Here is a 19,299-nt window from a genome sequence, read left to right as displayed (position 1 = left end):
AATGTAATAATAGTAAAGATAACTTATCTTCACACAACTCTAGAACAGTATAATAACAGACATTATACTAGCCAGTGTGGCAGGTAGCCTAGTGGTTAGAGTGGTTAAAGCATGGGACTTGTAACCGAAAGGTTGCAAGATCGATTCCCCGAGCTGACAAGGTAAAAATCTGTTGTTCTGCCCCCCTGAACGAGGCAGTTAACCCACTGTTCCTAGGACGTCATTGAAAATAAGAATTTGTTCTTGACTTGCCTAGTTAAATAAAGGTAAAATACATGTTTTTTTAAAGCAGCCTGCACCAGACCGTGCTCCATTCAGAGCTGATTAAAATATTACAGAACAAATATTTTCAGAGGAACGCTCTCTCTCTTTCTCAATTTGCTGAGGCCAAATCTCCTTTGCCGTTTTTTTCTTTGTTTCTTCTCCTCTCCTCTTTTTAGGAGGTTAGAGAAAACGTTTAATGTGGTGTTGTATCGAGTTTCCAGAGTTTTCCGAAAACAACACCGCCGACGAAACACTGCTGCCCTGTGCCGATGTGACACCGGAGAGAGGAGTGGAGAGGGGTTTTCACTCCGAGGATAGACAGACGGACGGACGGACACACGCAGTGTCCCCCACCTCCCTGGTGAGGTGTCGCTGTCACTCATAACACCTGATCTGGTTCGTCAACAACACCAAGGCCTGTTACTATGTGCCAATCACAGCTTATTCCTGTTTCAACAGCTTCTATAACTTCCTTAACCCAACCCAGCTCACCTCAGGACTCACAGCTCTCCCCTCCTACCCTCTCCTTCTCACAGCCTTGTGTCTATGTGTGTGAGTGTGTGTGTGTGCGCACACGTGTGTTTTGCTCCTACCTCTACACCCCTATTAGTCTTGCGTTACCATACTCCCAGTTCTCTAACATTAGGAAGCCTGGAGACCACAGTTAGTTCCTGATATCCATCACAACTAATATCCTGAACACTGAGTATCCTCTCATCAATGCCCACCACTTCCTCCATCAGGGCCTAGTTGACACTCATTCCAGCAGCCCTCCTTTCCCCTTACAGCTCGTAACAGCCTGGCCGGTAATGCCTTGTAAAAACTCCCCATCACAACCACAGACTAGCAACAACAGCACCAGGCTAATAGGTAGCACATGGCAGAGGCAGACCCCTTGCTTGTGGTGGCTGCTGACACACTTGCACACACACACCAGACACACACAAGCACACACACACACACACACACACACACACACACACACACACACACACACTGGCTGCCACCGTATGGAAGCATTCCTCTGGGTCAACGACAGGGAGCAGGTCCTGTTATGACTCAAAGCCAGTGTTCTGTGTGTGTCTCCCAATTTAATGTAGAGCTGATATCCTTGTTGGAACTGAACCATTCAGCTGTAGCAGGAGTTGGGCCGCCGATATAGATTGGGTTAGGGAGAGACCGAGGCTGTTTCACAAATGGCACCCTATTCCCTATATAGTGCACTACTTTTGACCAGAGCCCAGTACTACACTATGTAGGGAATAGGGTGCCATTTGGGATGCACCCCGGCATCACGGGCTGGGTTGGGTTCGGCTGGGTCCACCCTGTTTTTAGGACCCGTACGTTAAGAGCCGTGTTTGTGTTCATTATACATAATAGGGATCCTATAAAAACAGATCACTGAGCCTGTCCAAACAAACCTCCTATGGATTCCTGGCATCTAGCACTCATTAAGCTGGGCTTGTCATTCGCAGAGTCATTTTTCAACCTGCAGGCAGACAGTGCAAGACTGGCACTTTACTGACTGTTCCAGAGCCCCGCTGTGCTCCGTTCTACTGCGTTCACTTATTTTGCATTCCAAATAGCACCATATTCCCCACATAGTGCACTGATTTTGACAAGAGCCCATAGGGTGCCCATAGTAGTGTACTTTATAAGGAGTAGGGTGCCAATTGAGACACAGCCTTCTACTTCTGAGAGCCCCAGCCCAGCGATGCGGTAGGCAGAGACACCCCGACCCACTGCCAGCGAACACCCGAAACCCTTCCCCCCCACCCCAATAGAACAGAACACACAGTTCCCCCCATCGGAAACAGACGGCCGTCAAAATTAGCACTTTCATCATTGTCAATATTAGCGTTTCTGAGGCGGCTAATATGGGCAGGAGTTGTTTTCTCATGTGTGAAGAATCATAAAAAGGGAGAAAAGAGGGGGAAGTGTGTGTGTGTGTGTGTGTGTGTGTGTGTGTGTGTGTGTGTGTGTGTGTGTCTGTGTGTGTGCGTGAATGCGTGAGAGGGGGGGTGCTTTAAAAAAGCTGTGATTTATGTCCCACCCCAGGAATGGATCATTTTATAATGGAGAGTGATACTGTTACTATCGCACAGAGACACCATTCAGAGCCCAGGCATCTGCTTGTGTTTTACACACAGACTCTGCGATTTACATAGAGCTGGGTAGGTATCGGGTGCCACGGCAGAACGGTCAGATCCCTATCCAGCCATCAGGAGAGAGAGAGTGAGGGAGAGGGGGGCTTAAAACCCACAGAGAACCATCCGTTGCAGCCACTCAGAAGAGACAGCTTCCAAACCTCAGCATGTGAGTGTGTTACAGTCAAATTGTTCCCCCTGACACCATTCCCCAGCGCTGAGCTGGCCTAGCTTCTGCTGAGGTTAATCTATCGTGACCGAGTGCTTCTGCTGCTTGGAGCTAGAAGACTGTCGGTGTGACGGTTTACCCAGGGAACAGTAAAACTATCAGAGAAGCCGGGTAGCAGGCCCAAACCATACAGGCAACAGCCAGCCAGAGAGGAGGGAGGGGGGGGGGGAATGGGTATGTGGGGGGAGTGGGTGTGAGTGCGTGTGTATACGCTAGGGCAGTTGTGAACATTTCAACCTGTCGCCCCTTTAGGCCAGCAGAGGAGTGGCCCCTACCAAGCAGGCCCAGCGGCGGAGGCAGTGTTTGTAAGTGTATGTGTGTAATGCTTTGACCGCTCTCTCTCCCATCTCTCCATCTTTCACCCTAGGGCCCGACGAGTTTGGCCCAGGAGAGAAACCCCTTGTGATGGATCGACGTTGGCCCTGCCAATAACCTCTGTGTCAAAATACAATAATTGGAGGCGTGCTGCGAGACGCTCCGTGGCACACCAGTGTCTTGAACTAGCCATCGGGGTGAAGGGTTGTAGGGATACGTGGGCACCTCCCTTTGGAGTTGATGGATACGAAGGAGAGGCTGTATCCAAAATGACACCATATTCCCTATATACAGTGCTTTCGGAAAGTATTCAGACTCCTTTACTTTTTCCACATTTTGTTATGTTACAACCTTATTCTAAAACTGAATAAATATTTTTTCCCCTCATCAATCTACACACAATACCCAATATACACTGCTCAACAAAATAAAGGGAACACTAAAATAATACATTCTAGATCTGAATGAATGAAATATTCTTATTAAATACTAGTTGAATGTGCTGACAACAAAAGCACACAAAAATGATCATTGGAAATCAAATTTATCAACCCATGGAGGTCTGGATTTGGAGTCAAACTCAAAATTAAAGTGGAAAACCACAATACAGGCTGATCCAACTTTTATGTAATGTCCTTAAAACAAGTCAAAATGAAGCTCAGTAGTGTGTGTGGCCTCCACGTGCCTGTATGACCTCCCTACAATGCCTGGGCATGCTCCTGATGAGGTGGTAGATGGTCTCCTGAGGGATCTCCTCCCAGACCTGCACTAAAGCATCCTGGACATCCAACTCCTGGACAGTCTGTGGTGCAACGTGGCGTTGGTGGATGGAGCGAGACATGATGTCCCAGATGTGCTCAATTGGATTCAGGTCTGTGGAACGTGCGGGCCAGTCCATAGCATCAATGCCTTCCTCTTGCAGGAACTGCTGACACACTCCAGCCACATGAGGTCTAGCATTGTCTTGCATTAGGAGGAACCCAGGGCCAACCGCACCAGCATATGGTCTCACAAGGGGTCTGAGGATCTCATCTCTGTACCTAATGGCAGTCAGGCTACCTCTGGCGAGCACATGGCTTAGCGGCCCCACAAAGAAATGTCACCCCACACCATGACTGACCCCCCTCCAAACCGGTCATGCTGGAGGATGTTGCAGGCAGCAGAATGTTCTCCACGGCGTCTCCAGACTCTGTCACGTGCTCAGTGTGAACCTGCTTTCATCTGTGAAGAGCACAGGGCGCCAGTGGCGAATTTGCCAATCTTGGTGTTCTCTGGCAAATGCCAAACATCCTGCACGGTGTTGGGCTGTAAGCACAACCCCCACCTGTGGACTTCGGGCCCTCATACCACCCTCATGGAGTCTGTTTCTGACCGTTTGAGCAGACACATGCACATTTGTGGCCTGCTGGAGGTCATTTTGCAGGGCTCCGCCTGCTCCTCCTTACACAAAGGCGTAGGTAGCAGTCCTGCTGCTGGGTTGTTGCCCTCCTACGGCCTCCTCCACGTCTCCTGATGTACTGGCCTGTATCCTGGTAGAGCCTCCATGCTCTGGACTCTACGCTAACAGACACAGCAAACCTTCTGGCCACAGCTCGCATTGATGTGCCATCCTGGATGAGCTGCACTACCTGAGCCACTTGTGTGAGTTGTAGACTCCGTCTCATGCTACCACTAGAGTGAAAGCACCGCCAGCATTCAAAAGTGACCAAAACATCAGCCAGGAAGCATAGGAACTGAGAAGTGGTCTGTGGTCACCACCTGCAAAACCACTCCTTTATTGGGGGTGTCTTGCTAATTGCCTATAATTTCAACCTGTTGTCAATTCCATTTGCACAACAGCATGTGAAATTTATTGTCAATCAGTGTTGCTTCCTAAGTGGACAGTTTGATTTCACAGAAGTGTGATTGACTTGGAGTTACATTGTGTTGTTTAAGTGTTCCCATTATTTTTTGAGCAGTGTATATATTTTTAAATTTGCCAAAAATAATCAAATAAAATAAACTGAAAAATCACATTTACATAAGTATTCAGATCACTTGCTCAGTACTTTGTTGAAGCACCTTTGGCAGCCTCGAGTCTTCTTGGGTATGACGCTACAATATTGGCACACCTGTATTTGGGGAGTTTCTCCCATTCTTCTCTGCATATCCTCTCAAGCTCTATTAGGTTGGATGGGGAGCGTTGCTGCACAGCTATTTTCAGGTCTCTCCAGAGATGTTTGATTGGGTTCAAGTCCATGCTCTGGCTGGGCCACTCAAGGACATTCAGAGACTTGTCCTGAAGCCACTCCTGCATTGTTTCTCATAGTCTGAGAGTCTTTAGGTGCCTTTTGGCAAACTTCAAGCCGGCTGTCATGTGCCTTTTACTGAGGAGTGGCTTCCGTCTAGCCACTCTACCGTATCAAATCAAATCAAAGTAAATCAAATACACATTTGTCACGTGTGCCGAACACAACAGTGAAATGCTTACTTACAGGCTCTAACCAATAATGTGAAAAAAAGGTATGTGTCTGTGTGTGGGTAAGTAAAGAAATAAAACAACAGTAAAAAGACATTTGAAAATAACAGTAGCAAGGCTATTTACAGACACCGGTTAGTCAGGCTTTTTGAGGCAGTATGTACATGTAGGTATGGTTAAAGTGACTGTGCATATATGATGAACAGAGAGTAGCAGTAGCATAAAAAGAGGGGTTGGCGGGTGGTGGGACACAATGCAGATTGTTAGCCCGGTTAGCCAATGTACGGGAGCACTGGTTGAGGTAGTATGTACATGAATGTATAGTTAAAGTGATTATGCGTATAAGATAAACAGGGAGTAGCAACAGTGTAAAAGAGGGGTTGGGGGGGCACACAAAAGTCTGATTGGTGGAGTGCTGCAGAGATGATTGTCCTTCTGGAAGGTTCTCCCATCTCCACAGAGGAACTCTAGAGCTCTGTCAGAGTGACCATCGGGTTCTTGTTCACCTCCCTGACCAAGGCCATTCTCTGCCGATTGCTCAGTTGGGCCGGGAGGCCAGCTCTAGGAATAGTCTTGGTGGTTCCAAACTTCTTCCATTTAAGAATGATGGAGGCCACTTTGTTCTTGGGGTCCTTCAATGCTGCAGAAATGTTTTGGTACCCTTCCCCAGATCTGTGCCTTGGCACAATCCTGTCTCGGAGCTCTACGGATAAATCCTTCGACCTCAAGGCTTGGTTTTTGCTCTGACATGCACTGTCAACTGTGGGACCTTACATAGACAGGTGTGTGCCTTTCCAAAGCATGTACAATCAATTAATTTGAACACAGGTGTACTCCAATCAAGTTGTAGAAACATCTCGAGGATGATCAATGGAAACAGGATGGACCTAAGGATGAACAGGATGGACCTGTTGAGTCTCTTAGCAAAGGGTCTGAATACTTATGTAAATAAGGTATGTGTTTTTTATTTTTTTATACATTTAAATACATTTTTAAAAACCTGTTTTCGTTTTGTCATTATGGGGTATTGTATGTAGAAATGTTTATATTTAATCAATTTTGGAATAAGACTAACGTAACAAAATGTGTAAAAAGTCAATACTTTCCGAAGGCACTGTAGTCTTGGGCATAAGTAGTGCACTATATAGGGAATAGGGTGCCATTTGAGTTACAGACCGCAGTTATGATGGATTCACACACATGATGGATTCCCCTTATCTCCATTTGTTTCCTGTGAGGGGGTCCATCTGACTCCATTCATCTTGTAACCATTGTCTTTCTGCCCTACTGTACACAGCGTTCTGTCTGTCTGACTGAGACGGCTGGACTGATTCAGCAATCCAAACCTCCCTATCTCCATCACACAAACACACACTCAACCAATGAGATTTAGATTTATGTCTAACAAGAGAGAGAGAAGGCAGCCAGAGAATTGTTAAAAGGAGAGAGAGAGAAAGAAGCTTTAAAAAGTTTCAAGAAGTGCTACATCCGTTTGTGTGACATCATATCTGTCTGGCTGACCTGTGGATGAACAGTGGATTGATGTATCACAGAGGACACAGAACCTACGGCTGCATCCCAAATGAAAGAGACTATAGTAAAACTAGGAGATGATGTCATTGTTGGAGGGAGGGAGATGGAATAATGAAATAATGCACTAATACAAGATTGACTGAGTACCATGTAGAAAGATGGAATAAATAGGGAGTGTGTAAGGGAAGGAGGAAAAGAGCCTATGTTCTGTGGTGAGCTGATAAGTGAGGTATAGAGAGAGAGAGAGCAAGAGAGAGCGCACAAGAGAGAGAGAGACAGAGAGAGTTGGTGTGTGAGTGTGTGTCTGTTACCTTGACGTGGGGTTTAGCCAGTAGTTTTAGCAGCTCTCCGATTCCTCCACTGCCACCTTTAACCTGCAGTTCCTCAGACAGCTGAGAGATACGAATATAGACAGGGAGAAAGAGAGAGAGAGAGAGAGAGAGAGAGAGAGAGAGAGAGAGAGAGAGAGAGAGAGACAGAGAGAGAGACAGAGAGAGAGAGAGACAGAGAAAGAGACAGAGAGAGAGAGAGAGAGAGAGAGAAAGAACGAGAGAGAGAGAGTGTTAGCATTAATTTAGTCAACTCAGACATTCATACAGCTGACTAACAGGGCCAGGTTAACACACACACAAACAAAAAGACGCCCCAGCCATGATCTAGAGACAGGGATTGTCTGTCCATTGTATGCTGAGGGACACCAGGCAGCACCTTAATTCTCTCTACTCCAGCCATAGCCAGGGGTCCAGGCCCAGGCCCAGGCCTAGATAACACCTCCCTCTGCAACTGGATCCTGGACTTCCTGAACGGTTCTTAGTAACAAGAACATTTCCCAGGACATAGACATTCTGATATTCGCAGAAAGCTTAAATTCTTGTTAATCTAAATGCACTGTCCAGTTTACAGTAGCTTTTACAGTGAAAGAATACCATGCTATTTTTGAGGAGAGTGCACAGTTTTGAACATGAAAAGTTATTAATAAACAAATTAGTCACATTTGGGCAGTCTTGATACAAAATTTTGAACAGAAATACAATGAAATACAACCTTCCATAATAAAGCCATCACCTAGAGAGAGATGTACCTGGAGAAGAGTCCCCTAAGAAAGCTGGTCCTGGGGCTCTGTTCACAAACACAAAGGGACCCCACAAAGCCCCGCGACAGCAATACAATTAGAACCAACCAAATCATGAGAAAACAAAAAGATAAGTACATGACACATTGGAAAGAATTAACAAAAAAACTGAGCAAACTAGAATGCTATTTGACCCTAAACAGAGAATACACAGTGGCAGAATACCTGACCACTGTGACTGACTCAAAATTAAGGAAAAGTTTGACTATGTACAGACTCGGTGAGCATAGCCTTGCTATTGAGAAAGGCTGCCGTAGGCAGACCTGGCTCTCAAGAGAAGACAGGCTATGTGCACACTGCCCACAAACTGAGGTGGAGACTGAGCTGCACTTCCTAACCTCCTGTCAAATGTATGATCATATTAGAGACACATATTTCACTCAGATTAGACAGACCCACAAAGAATTTGAAAACAAATCCAATTTTGATAAACTCCCATATCTACTGTGTGAAATACCACAGTGTGGAATCACAACAGTGAGATGTGTGACCTGTTGCCACAAGAAAAGGGCAACCAGTGAAGAACAAACACCATTGTAAATACAACCCATATTTATGTTTATTTATTTTCCATTTTGTACTTTAACTATTTGCACATATGACATTTGAAATGTCTTTATTCTTTTGTGAGTATAATATTTACTGTTATTTCTTTAATTGTTCATTTCACTTTTGTATATTATCTGTTTCACTTGCTTTGGCAATGTAAACATATCTATCCCATGCCAATAAAGCCCTTACATTGAAAATGAATTTGACCTGAAAGAGAGAACGAGATAGAGAGAGAACCAACCATACATTTCCAGGCCCTTTTATTGTTTTATTAAAAAGTTTAGCTCATAACTCACTAGGGAGTAAAGATGAGGCATGTTTGACAACATACTATACACTACCTTGATGTTTCTACTCTAGAATCACACTTTCCATTCTCTCTCTCTCTTCATCTGTCTGTGTGAGAGGAAGAAAAAAACATGATGGGCTACTTTGTGGATTGTGGCTGAGAGTGCTTCATTTGTAACTCCATAGCCGGTGGGCCCACACTGGGGTGTATTTAGAGAGGCCTGATGTGGAGCACTGAGTTTACAGTTCCCGCATCCCTGAGAACCGATTACGTTATTTCAAACGCAAATAAAAACCTGCTATAACTGACACACAAATCTTGTTCAATTAATGGTTGTCCTTTAAGGATTTAATGTGACACCAGAGGTTTCCACAACATTATCTGGTTAGGAGAATATCTTACTTGTGCAAAAGCATGGTTCTGTCTCTTCGTCATGATACGTCTCTTGGACAGTGCCGTCGGAAAGAGCTTAGTGCTGGATGAGATTATGAAATGTAAGAATTGAATGCAATGCTGGTATACTACAGCTTCAAATATGTCAGGTTTGTCTACCTAATGACAGTTTCACAATTTCATACAATGACAATATTTGTCAGTATGCGTTCACCTCTGTGTCTTAAACACTTTGAGACAAAGATAATTAAGGTGAGACAAATAAGCTACCTGACCTCATCACTTGTACATCTCTAGCACTGTGACTGTGGAGTGGCAGTCAGTGGCTGCCTATGACCTGTGTGTGTGTGTGTGTGTGGGGGGGGTAATGTTACTGTAAATTTGCATTGTTTATTTCACTTTTGTTTATTATCTACTTTTGTTTATTATCTGCTTTGGCAATGTTAACATGTGTTTCCCATGCCAATAAAGCCCTTTAATTTAATTTAATAGAAAAGAATAGAGAGAGCGAGAGAGAGAGAGAGAGCGAGAGAGAGAGTGAGAGAGAGAGAGAGAGAGAGAGAGAGAGAGAGAGAGAGCGATAGAGAGAGTGAGAGAGAGAGAGAGAGCGAGAGAGTGAGAGAGAGAGTGAGAGAGAGAGTGAGAGAGAGAGAGAGAGAGAGAGCGAGAGAGAGTGAGAGCGAGTGAAATGCTCTCTGGGCCCACTTGGTGGCCAGTCTGGGGAATGACAGCCTCTCATTTGGTGAGTATATGGCTGCAGTTGTCACCTGCTGAGCCAGCTAACACACATACACACACACACTAGACGTCTGGACTTGTGGGTCTGTGGCTACAGCCGTCACCTGCTGAGACTGCTCTAGACAGTACAATCGGGCAGACAGGGGTTGAAGTGTCATTTTATGTTAGGCAATCAATTAAACCTCCATTACCGAAATCCAAACCCAAAATGAATTTAACCAAGCGCTCCTCTAGTATAGCAGGTCAAATACATACACTCTGCACAACAACTTCATTAGGTTCCATTTCGAGCTCCGAGCAACGACGCGGTTGAAAAAGGTTACTTCTTAAAAACACACACAAGTGCTTGGAATCGTTTTGCACCGCCGTCGTCTGCTCGGGCACTCCTAGACACGTTGATAAAACATCTCTGGCTTTTATCACGATATCTAATAATCCCTGCGTGAGGTTTCTCACAGAATTTACAAGGAAGCGTAAATTTAAAAAGCTGTAATTTGACAAATTTACGGGGGGGCTGATAGTTGTGTCCCATAAAGAAATACTGAGATGGACGCTTGCCACGACCTAGGGAGGGAGGGAGAGAGGGAGAAGGAAAGAGAAACAAAGTTGTCCTGCACTCTCTCTCTTAATTGAGTTCAATTCAAAGGGGCTTTATTGGCATGGGAAACATTCATTTACATTGCCAAAGCAAGTGAAATAAACAATCAGAATTGAACAGTAAACATTACACACACAAGAGTTTCAAAATAATAGAGATTTCAAATGTTATATTATTGGCTATGTACAGTGGTAAGAGGGAGAAAAATAAATACAAATAAATATGATTGTGTTTACAATGGTGTTTGTGCTCCACTGGTTGCCCTTTTTGTATAGCAACAGGTCACACATATCGCTGCTGCGATGGCACACTGTGGTATTTCACCTAATATAAATGGGCGTTTATCTGAATTGTATTTGATTTCAAATTATGTGTAATCTGAGGAAAATATACAGTTGAACTCAGTTTACATACACTTAGGTTGGAGTGATTAAAACTTGTTTTGTAACCACCCCACACATTTCTTGTGAACAAACTACAGTTTTGGCAAGTCGGTTAGGACATCTACTTTGTGCATGCCACAAGTAATTTTTCCAACAATTGTTTACAGACAGATTATTTCACTTATAATTCACTGTATCACAATTCCAGTGGGTCAGAAGATTACATACGCTAAGTTGACTGTGCCTTTAAACAGCTTGGAAAATTCTAGAAAATGGTGTCATGGCTTTAGAAGCTTCTGATAGGCTAATTGACATCATTTGAGTCAATTGGAGGTGTACCTGTGGATGTATTTCCAGGTCTACCTTCAAACTCAGTGCCTCTTTGCTTGACATCATCGGGAAATCAAAAGAAATCAGCAAAAACCTCAGAAGAAAAAGTAGACCTCCATAAGTCTGGTTCATCCATGGGGGCAATTTCCAAAGGCTTGAAGGTACCACATTCATCTGTACAAACAACAGTACACAAGTATAAACACCATGGGACCACACAGCCATCATGCCGCTCAGGAAGAAGAAGCGTTCTGTCTCCTAGAGATGAACGTACTTTGGTGCTAAAAGTGCAAATCCATCCCAGAACAACAGCAAAGGACCTTGTGAAGATGCTGGAGGAAACAGGTACAAAAGTATCTATATCCACAGTAAAATGAGTCCAATATCGACATAACCTGAAAGGCTACTCTTCAAGGAAGAAGCCACAGCTCCAAAACAGCAATAAAAACCCAGACTACGGTTTGCAACTGCACATGGGGACAAATATCGTACTTTCTGGAGAAATGTCCTCTGGTGTGATGAAACAAAAATAGAACTGTTTGGCCATAATGACCATCGTTATGTTTGGAGGAAAAAGGGGGAAGCTTGCAAGCCGAAGAACACCATCCCAACAGTGAAGTACGGGGGTGGCAGCATCATGTTGTGGGGATGCTTTGCTGCAGGATGGGCTGGTGCACTTCACAAAATAGATGGCATCATGAGGGAGGAAAATTATGTGGATATATTGAAGCAACATCTCAAGGCAGCAGTCAGGAAAATGTTCTTCCCCAAACTTGAAACTCACATCTTCTTGAACTGCACTGTTGGTTATTATCTTGTAAGTAAGCATTTCACGGTAAAGTCTACACTTGTTGTATTCGGCGCATGTGACAAATAAAGTTTGATTTGACATAGGTGGCATGTTTGGGGAAGATCATTTTCACCATAAAAATGCACCTTTATAATAAAGCATTACATGCATAATCGCATTTGCGGTGACTTTTGAGAATGTTTTTTCCCCTCCGCTAATTGATTGCATTTTGGAACATTCACGTTTATAGCCTTACTGCGGTTAGGCTGTACACCAGTTATAAAGCGAATGAATGTGCTTAACTTTAAGAAGTTATTTGGCCATTTTAGTTTTGATACAAACCTTATCAAAACATATAGGTCTATGGACATGAGGTGTGTGACTATGATTTGAAAAAGTTGCCAAAAAAAGGCAAGAGCTGTTTCTTTCCTTACTGCAAACAAGCTGGGCATCGTTTACAAGTGTCAATATACTGTATCATTCACAGGTGATAGGCTAATACTGTTCTTAATTTAATGTTGTCTTTACATATAGTAGATCATATATGTGTGAAATTAGTTTTGATTTAGACTGGACCATTATCATGCACCTGTCTCAGAACAGGGGCAGGGGAAAAAATATGTAATCTATGCACTTAAATAGCCAATGGAGGATGCTTTTCCCGTGGTTCATTTCCATGCCAGCCAGGTAGGCTATCCCCCTTTGTAAAGGTAAGTAATGTGCTTAATATTAGGAAAGTTGAGAAATAAATATAGTAGGCCTTAGTCTATAGAAAGCTGATGTGATCCTCCTCTTTTTAAGAGACCATAACTCTGTTATCTCAAGCATAGAGAAATGTTATGCAACATGAGCTCTTATGAAGTGTTTGATTTGATTTTCGATCACATTTGCATTGATGTCAGAGTGATTAGAGGGACAATAGAGTGCTGAGTACCAGGCAGTTAACATGTCTGGTAGGCTACAAATGACAATCAGCAGCATCAGAGCTTGAAAAAGCGTATTTACCGTGACTAAACTATTAAAATATTGTCTGTGGGTATAACAGGACTGATTTGGCAGGCGAAACCCCAAGGACAATCCATCCAGGACTTTTCAATGCTTTTTTATGGGAAAGTCTAATAATTAGGACCCAGATTGCAGTTCCTATGGCTTCCACTAGATGTCAACAGTCTTTAGAAATTGTTTCATGCTTATTTTTTGAAAAATGTATTCTTTCGAAGTATCCCTCAGAAGAAGTCTTTTGGCGCAGGTGAATGAGTGTGTGCTCCTCGTTCTTTTTCTCCGGTATTGAATACCGTATATTCCGTCTTAAATTTGATTGATTATTTACCTATTAGGGTACCTGAGGCTGGATTAGAAACGTTGTTTGAATTGTTTGGACGAAGTTTACAGGTAACTTTTTAGATTCCTTTGTAGGTATGTTGGGCGAGTTGGAACAGGTGGATTTCTGAATCAAACGTGCCATATAAACTGACATTTTTGGGATATAAAGAAGGACTTTATCAAACAAAACGAACATTCATTGTGTAACTGGGACCCTTTGGATTGCAAAAAGATGAAGATCTTCAAAGGTAAGTGATTTATTTTATCGCTATTTCTGAGTTTTGTGACACCTGTTCAGGTTATGAATTTATGTTAATGCAGGAAGTATGCGGGGCGCTGTCCTCAGAAAATCAAATGCTATGCTTTTGCAGTAAAGCCTACCGTCCCACCTGCCCAAAAGAGGATATGGCAAGAACAACTCAAATAAGCAAAGAGAAACGACAGTCCATCATTACTTTAAGACATGAAGGTCAGTCAATACGGAACATTTCAAGAACTTTGAAAGTTTCTTCCAGTGCATTTGCAGCAACCATCAAGCACTATGATGAAACTGGCTCTCATGAGGACCGCCACAGGAAAGGAAGACCCAGAGTTACCTCTGCTGCAAAGGATAAGTTCATTAAGAGTAAATCTTAAAGATGAGAGCTCTGGATAGAGTAAATCTTAAATTAAATGTAAATTAGAGTTCAGCCTTAAGTTCATTAGAGTTCAGCCTTGAGGGCCAAATAATTGCAACATAGAGTTCAAGTACAGACACATCTCAACATCAACTGTTCAGAGGATACTGCGTGAATCAGGCAATCATGTTCGAATTTCTGCAAAGAAACCACTACTAAAGGACACCAATAAGAAGAAGAGACTTGCTTGGGTCAAGAAACACGAGCAATGGACATTACACCAATGGAAATCTGTCCTTTGGTCTGATGAGTCCAATTTTGAGATTTTTGTTTCGAACTGCCGTGTCTTTGTGAGACGCAGAATAGGTGAACCAATGATCTCTGCATGTGTGGTTCCCACCGTGAAGCATGGAGGACGAGGTGTGATGGTGTGTGGGTGCTTTGCTGGTGAGACTGTCTGTGATTTATTTAGAATTCAAGGCACACTTAACCAGCATGGCTACCTCAGCATTCTGCAGCGATACGCCATCCCATCTAGTTTGCGCTTAGTGGGACTAACATATCTTTTTCAACAGGACAATGACCCAACACACCTCCAGGCGGTGTAAGGGCTATTTTACCAAGAATGAGAGTGACGGAGGGCTGCATCAGATGACCTTGCCTCCACAATCAGCGACCTCAACCCAATTGAGATGGTTTGGATGAGTTGGACCGCAGAGTGAAGGAAAAGCAAGTGTTCAGCATATGTGGGAACTCCTTCAAGACTGTTGGAAAAGCATTCCAGGTGAAGAAGGTTGAGAGAATGCCAAGAGTGTGCAAAGCTGTCACCAAGGAAAAGAGTGGCTTCTTTTTAGAATCTAAATTAAAATATATTGGTTACTTGTTGGTTACTACATTATTCCATATGTGTTATTTCATAGTTTTGATGTCTTCACTATTATTCTACAATGTAGAAAATAGTAAAATAAAGAAAAATCTTTGAATGAGTAGGTGTGTCCAAACTTTTGACTGGTACTGTATGTCTGTGTGCTCTTTAGAAGGATAGGAATACTCCATAGCACTTTGATTACAATAAACAGAACAGGGGATTTAAACAAAACCACACCGTTAAACCATCGCTGTCCCTCCTCCTCCTCCACTTACAGTACTAAGCCAGACTGGATCAGTGGTTTATACAGGTGTGTGTGTGTAGTTAACAATGAGCGTGGTTTTCAGCGTTGTGATGATCGGAGCAGAGGTACTAACGGCCATACAAAAGGGAAAAAAAACATTACTGGCAGCCATGTTTGCACTCTGTCTTCGCACACACGCAAGTGCACGCACAGTGGAGCACGCACGTCCACACACACACACACACACACACACACACACACACACACAGTGGAGCCAGCAGTGGAGTTTTGCGGACAGGACGACAGGTTAATAAATTGAGGGGCCGCGTGCCACAGGTGATGGTGTGACGCCTCCCCTCTCTCTCTCTCTCTCTCTCTCTCTCTCTCTCTTGTAACCTGTATTTATGCTCCACGACTCATTTCTCCTCTTTCATCTGTCGTTTCGTCTCCTGTCCTCTGCCCTGTCGTTCTCATCCATCTTCCATTTCTGCCATATCTCACTCTCTCCCTTCTTCCTTTTGCCCTTCTGACAATGATCACTCTCTCCCTGGGGCCATGGGAGCTGGATGTATAGGAGGGAATGGTGGAGGAGGGGGTTGAGGGAGGAGTAGGATCTAAGGGTGCAGTGTTATTGGAACAGGCGAGTCATTTGGTTCTGAGAATGAGAAGAGCCTGGTAGCTACATGGAGCGAGGTCAGAGTTCACGGGGAGGAGAAAGTACAACAGTGAAACCAGATCTGATTCCCAGCAGGCGACTCAGCGGGGGAGCAGTGATAGGGTCTGTGTGTGTGTAAACAGGGGCAAGGAGCAGTTAGCTACTTACGTCAGTGGCTAGGGACCCTGCGCTGTCCATGACGGGGGCAGGACTACGATGCTCATAGTGCTGCAGCCTCTCGTGGATCTGAAGGAGAGACAGAAACAAAGGAGAGATTGAGAGAAAGAAAAGATCGATCGTGGTGGTGAGAGAGGGGTTGGAGGGTCAGCGGGGAGGCTGGGCTAAGCAAACACACACAGGGCAGAGGGCAGGCTAGGGTCCCAGTTGAGGTAGCTGGTGTCTGCGCACACACACACACAACACACACACTCACACTAGAAACACACAAACTAGAAACACACTATCAGAGGGCTACCGGAGCACATCAGACTGCTTTAGTACTGTTCAGTTCATTCTCCAAATGTACAATCAATCCCCTTCTCATCCACCCACTGGATTTGCTCTAGTGGGTATGGATTACTAAACATTTCAACAGCTTCACAACATACTTCATTATCAATATCAGCACTGCAACATCAGAACCCAGTGTTAGTCCTAGGACAGGAAAGTAAACTGGGTGGAAAAAAACATGTTTTAACACTTTACACAGACTAACACACATCTCTCACTGCTATCATCACAGAGAGAAAGAGCCAAATATGAAGAGGGGGAGAGAGAGAGAGGTGGAGAGAGAGAGAGAGAGAGAGAGTTAGTTAGAGAGAGAGAGATAGGAATAGAGAGGAGCGAGAGGAACAGAGGGAGAGAGAGGCTGATTTGATCAGATCTGTCAGTGACATCAACCCAGCTGTCATGTGTGATGTACGACCTGCTGTCGAAGAATGCGACGACAACACAAGATGTTGTCAGAGCCAATCAATTATCGGAGAGGGAGAACCACTCCCCTACTGCTTCTCGCTCCATCCCTCTATCCCAGGAAGAGGGTGTGGAGCTGGGCCAAGGGTTGAGTGACAGCTGGGCCCAGGCCATGGATCCTCGATTATTCCTGGATGTCCCTGCAGCCAACCGACATTCCAGCACGACGAGGCTGGGGGAGTAAGCCCTCTGGCTTGGGTGACAGTGACAGAAGAAACCTGGCTTGGAGATCATGAAGCCTGATGGGCCTACGTAGCACGGCACTCACGCTCTCTGTCTCTCGCTCTCTCGTTCTTTCTCTCCCCCTCGCTTGCCTCCTCCTTCTATCTCTCTGCAGACATGGAGCACTGACAAACCACAACCAGAGAATCCCTCACTAGGAGGAGGAGAATAATGAGATGAGGATGAGAGAGTTTGTTTTCTGACACGTTGTTAACAACTACAGTTGCTGTGTTATTAAAACATCTGTTTCTCTTTCTCCCTAGCTTTTTTTCATTTCTGTCACCGACCAGGGTAAAAAATGTGGGGGATTTTATTTGAACAAAACATCATGGTGTTTGTCATTTTAGTCATTTAGCAGTCGCTCTTATTCAGAGCAACTTACAGGAGCAATTAGGGTTGAGTGCCTTGCTCAAGTGCACAGACAGATTTTTCACCTTGTCGGCGCGGGATTCAAACCACTCTTAACCGCTAGGTTACCTGCAGAGCATTGCAGATCGACTATGGAGTTTTTTATAGAAGGGAATTAGGTTGCAACATAGCTAAACTAGAAGAACTCTTCATATATTGAAAAGGATGTAATCTATGATGAGGAGAAGTGCACAGGTCAGGTTGCAAAGCTACCAGTAGTTTACCAAAGTTACTGGAATCTTCAGTAATTTTGGTAATTAACAGAAAATCTATGGCAATCTATCGTAACTTTGGAAATTTATACTTGAATTACAAAAAAAACTAAACATGAATAGTATTAATTTTACAGTATATCTGTTTCCTTTTGGCCATGAGTTTCTTCTAAAAAGACCTACTGTATGATTCAAGAGAAAATTGCCTAATAAATGAAAAAGGCAATCAACAGACCCACAAGTAACTGCTGCCCCTCATGATACATTAAGCTTTTTTGTGGCACCCACCCCCATCAAAGTTGCCCATCCTTGCCCTATATAGTGAACTACTTTCGACCAGGCCCATAGGGTTCTCGTCAGTAGTAGTGCACTATATAGGGAATAGGGTGCCATTTGGGACACACAATCAGACTAAGGCTTGGGACAGGGATGCCTCTACGGCAGACAGAGGCTTGATAGCCCAGAGAATCAAACAAATCTGAAGGCATGGATTTAAAGATCAACATTACACAGGTTTGACACACTTTCTGATTTAAGATATAACTGTGCTCTTATGTAGGATACTGATAGCCAGTATGAATCACATTGCAGACGGAGGACTAGGTGCTGTTCTACAGTATCCTAATCTCTTCAGCCTACAGGGTTCATGATCTTTACCCCACAGCCCATAAAAGGGCACAGGAGAAGCTCTAGTTACTTCATCTGTCCTGCTGCACATCCATCTATCGCTCTGAAAAACAAGGTGAAAGAATGTCACTGTCTTGTGCCTTCCAGCATTCCAGAATGAGAATCACATCTGCTTAGCTAGTTCCACCGACTCCGAGTTACCAGGAACCGGTCTGTTGCTTCGTTACTGTGGAATTTCGCTGCTAAAATGTGAGATCCAATGGCAATGCTTTTTATTTACAACTACAGGACCGCATCCAAACGGCGCCTCGGTCCGTGAGTGGAGCAGAGGACAGGAATGCATCTGTCCGCCTGCCGATCGGGCCCAGGTCAGAGCCAGCGCCGTCACGTATTTTAAAGTCATTACGAGCTGCTTTACATATCATAGCTGCATTCTTCAGGCCCCCAGCGATACACTGCTAGTGCTCCTGGCAGGCAGAAAGTCTGTGTGTGTGTGTGTGTGTGTGTGTGTGGCGGTGGAAAAACCTCAGGTCTGTAACACAGAGGTAGTGTGTAACAGCCAGGCAACATCAGGTCAGGGGCTAAGCTAAACCCAGAGTAGAACTAGAGGCTAGGGATGACTCCCAAATGGCACCCTATACCTCCCAAATTTCCCCTATATAGGCTAGTGCACTACTTTCGACCAGGGCCCATAGGGCTCTGGTCAAAAGTAGTGCATCACATAGGGAATAGGCCATTGGGGATGTATTCAAAGGGCTAGAGGCAGGAGAATGCACAGCCACAGGCAGGAATCAAAGGCAAGGATTCTGACTGCAGTGAGGAGAGGACGGAGCAGGATGACAAATACAGAATTTCCTCTTTTAAAAGAGCGGTGGAGTCACTCACCCGCAAAACGCTGCCTAGATGCTCAGAGCAGAGCGGAGGTCCCTGAAGTGAGGGGCTTACAGGGATGAATGTGTACTTTTACAGGGAGAGGCGCTTCAGAAAACAGGCTACAATG

General features: G+C 44.4%; 1 protein-coding gene across 2 annotated transcripts in view; it reads right to left on the bottom strand.

Moving 5' to 3' along the window:
• The window catches only part of LOC115130454 (MAGUK p55 subfamily member 7-like), a 246,094-nt gene that overhangs the window by 104,525 nt on the left and 122,270 nt on the right, over positions 1-19,299 (bottom strand). For both annotated transcript variants that reach the window (XM_029661620.2, XM_029661619.2), the window contains 2 exons: positions 16,027-16,104; positions 7,258-7,338 (listed from right to left, as the gene is read on the bottom strand). In XM_029661620.2, coding sequence (XP_029517480.1) covers positions 7,258-7,338; positions 16,027-16,104 — 159 coding nt within the window. The remainder of the gene's footprint in view (positions 1-7,257; positions 7,339-16,026; positions 16,105-19,299) is intronic.

The sequence above is a fragment of the Oncorhynchus nerka genome, linkage group LG6 (genome assembly GCF_034236695.1).
Source record: "Oncorhynchus nerka isolate Pitt River linkage group LG6, Oner_Uvic_2.0, whole genome shotgun sequence".
Lineage (NCBI taxonomy): Eukaryota > Metazoa > Chordata > Actinopteri > Salmoniformes > Salmonidae > Oncorhynchus > Oncorhynchus nerka.
The sequence above is the reverse complement of the archived record's forward strand: the minus strand, read 5'-3'. Positions and strand labels throughout refer to the sequence as shown.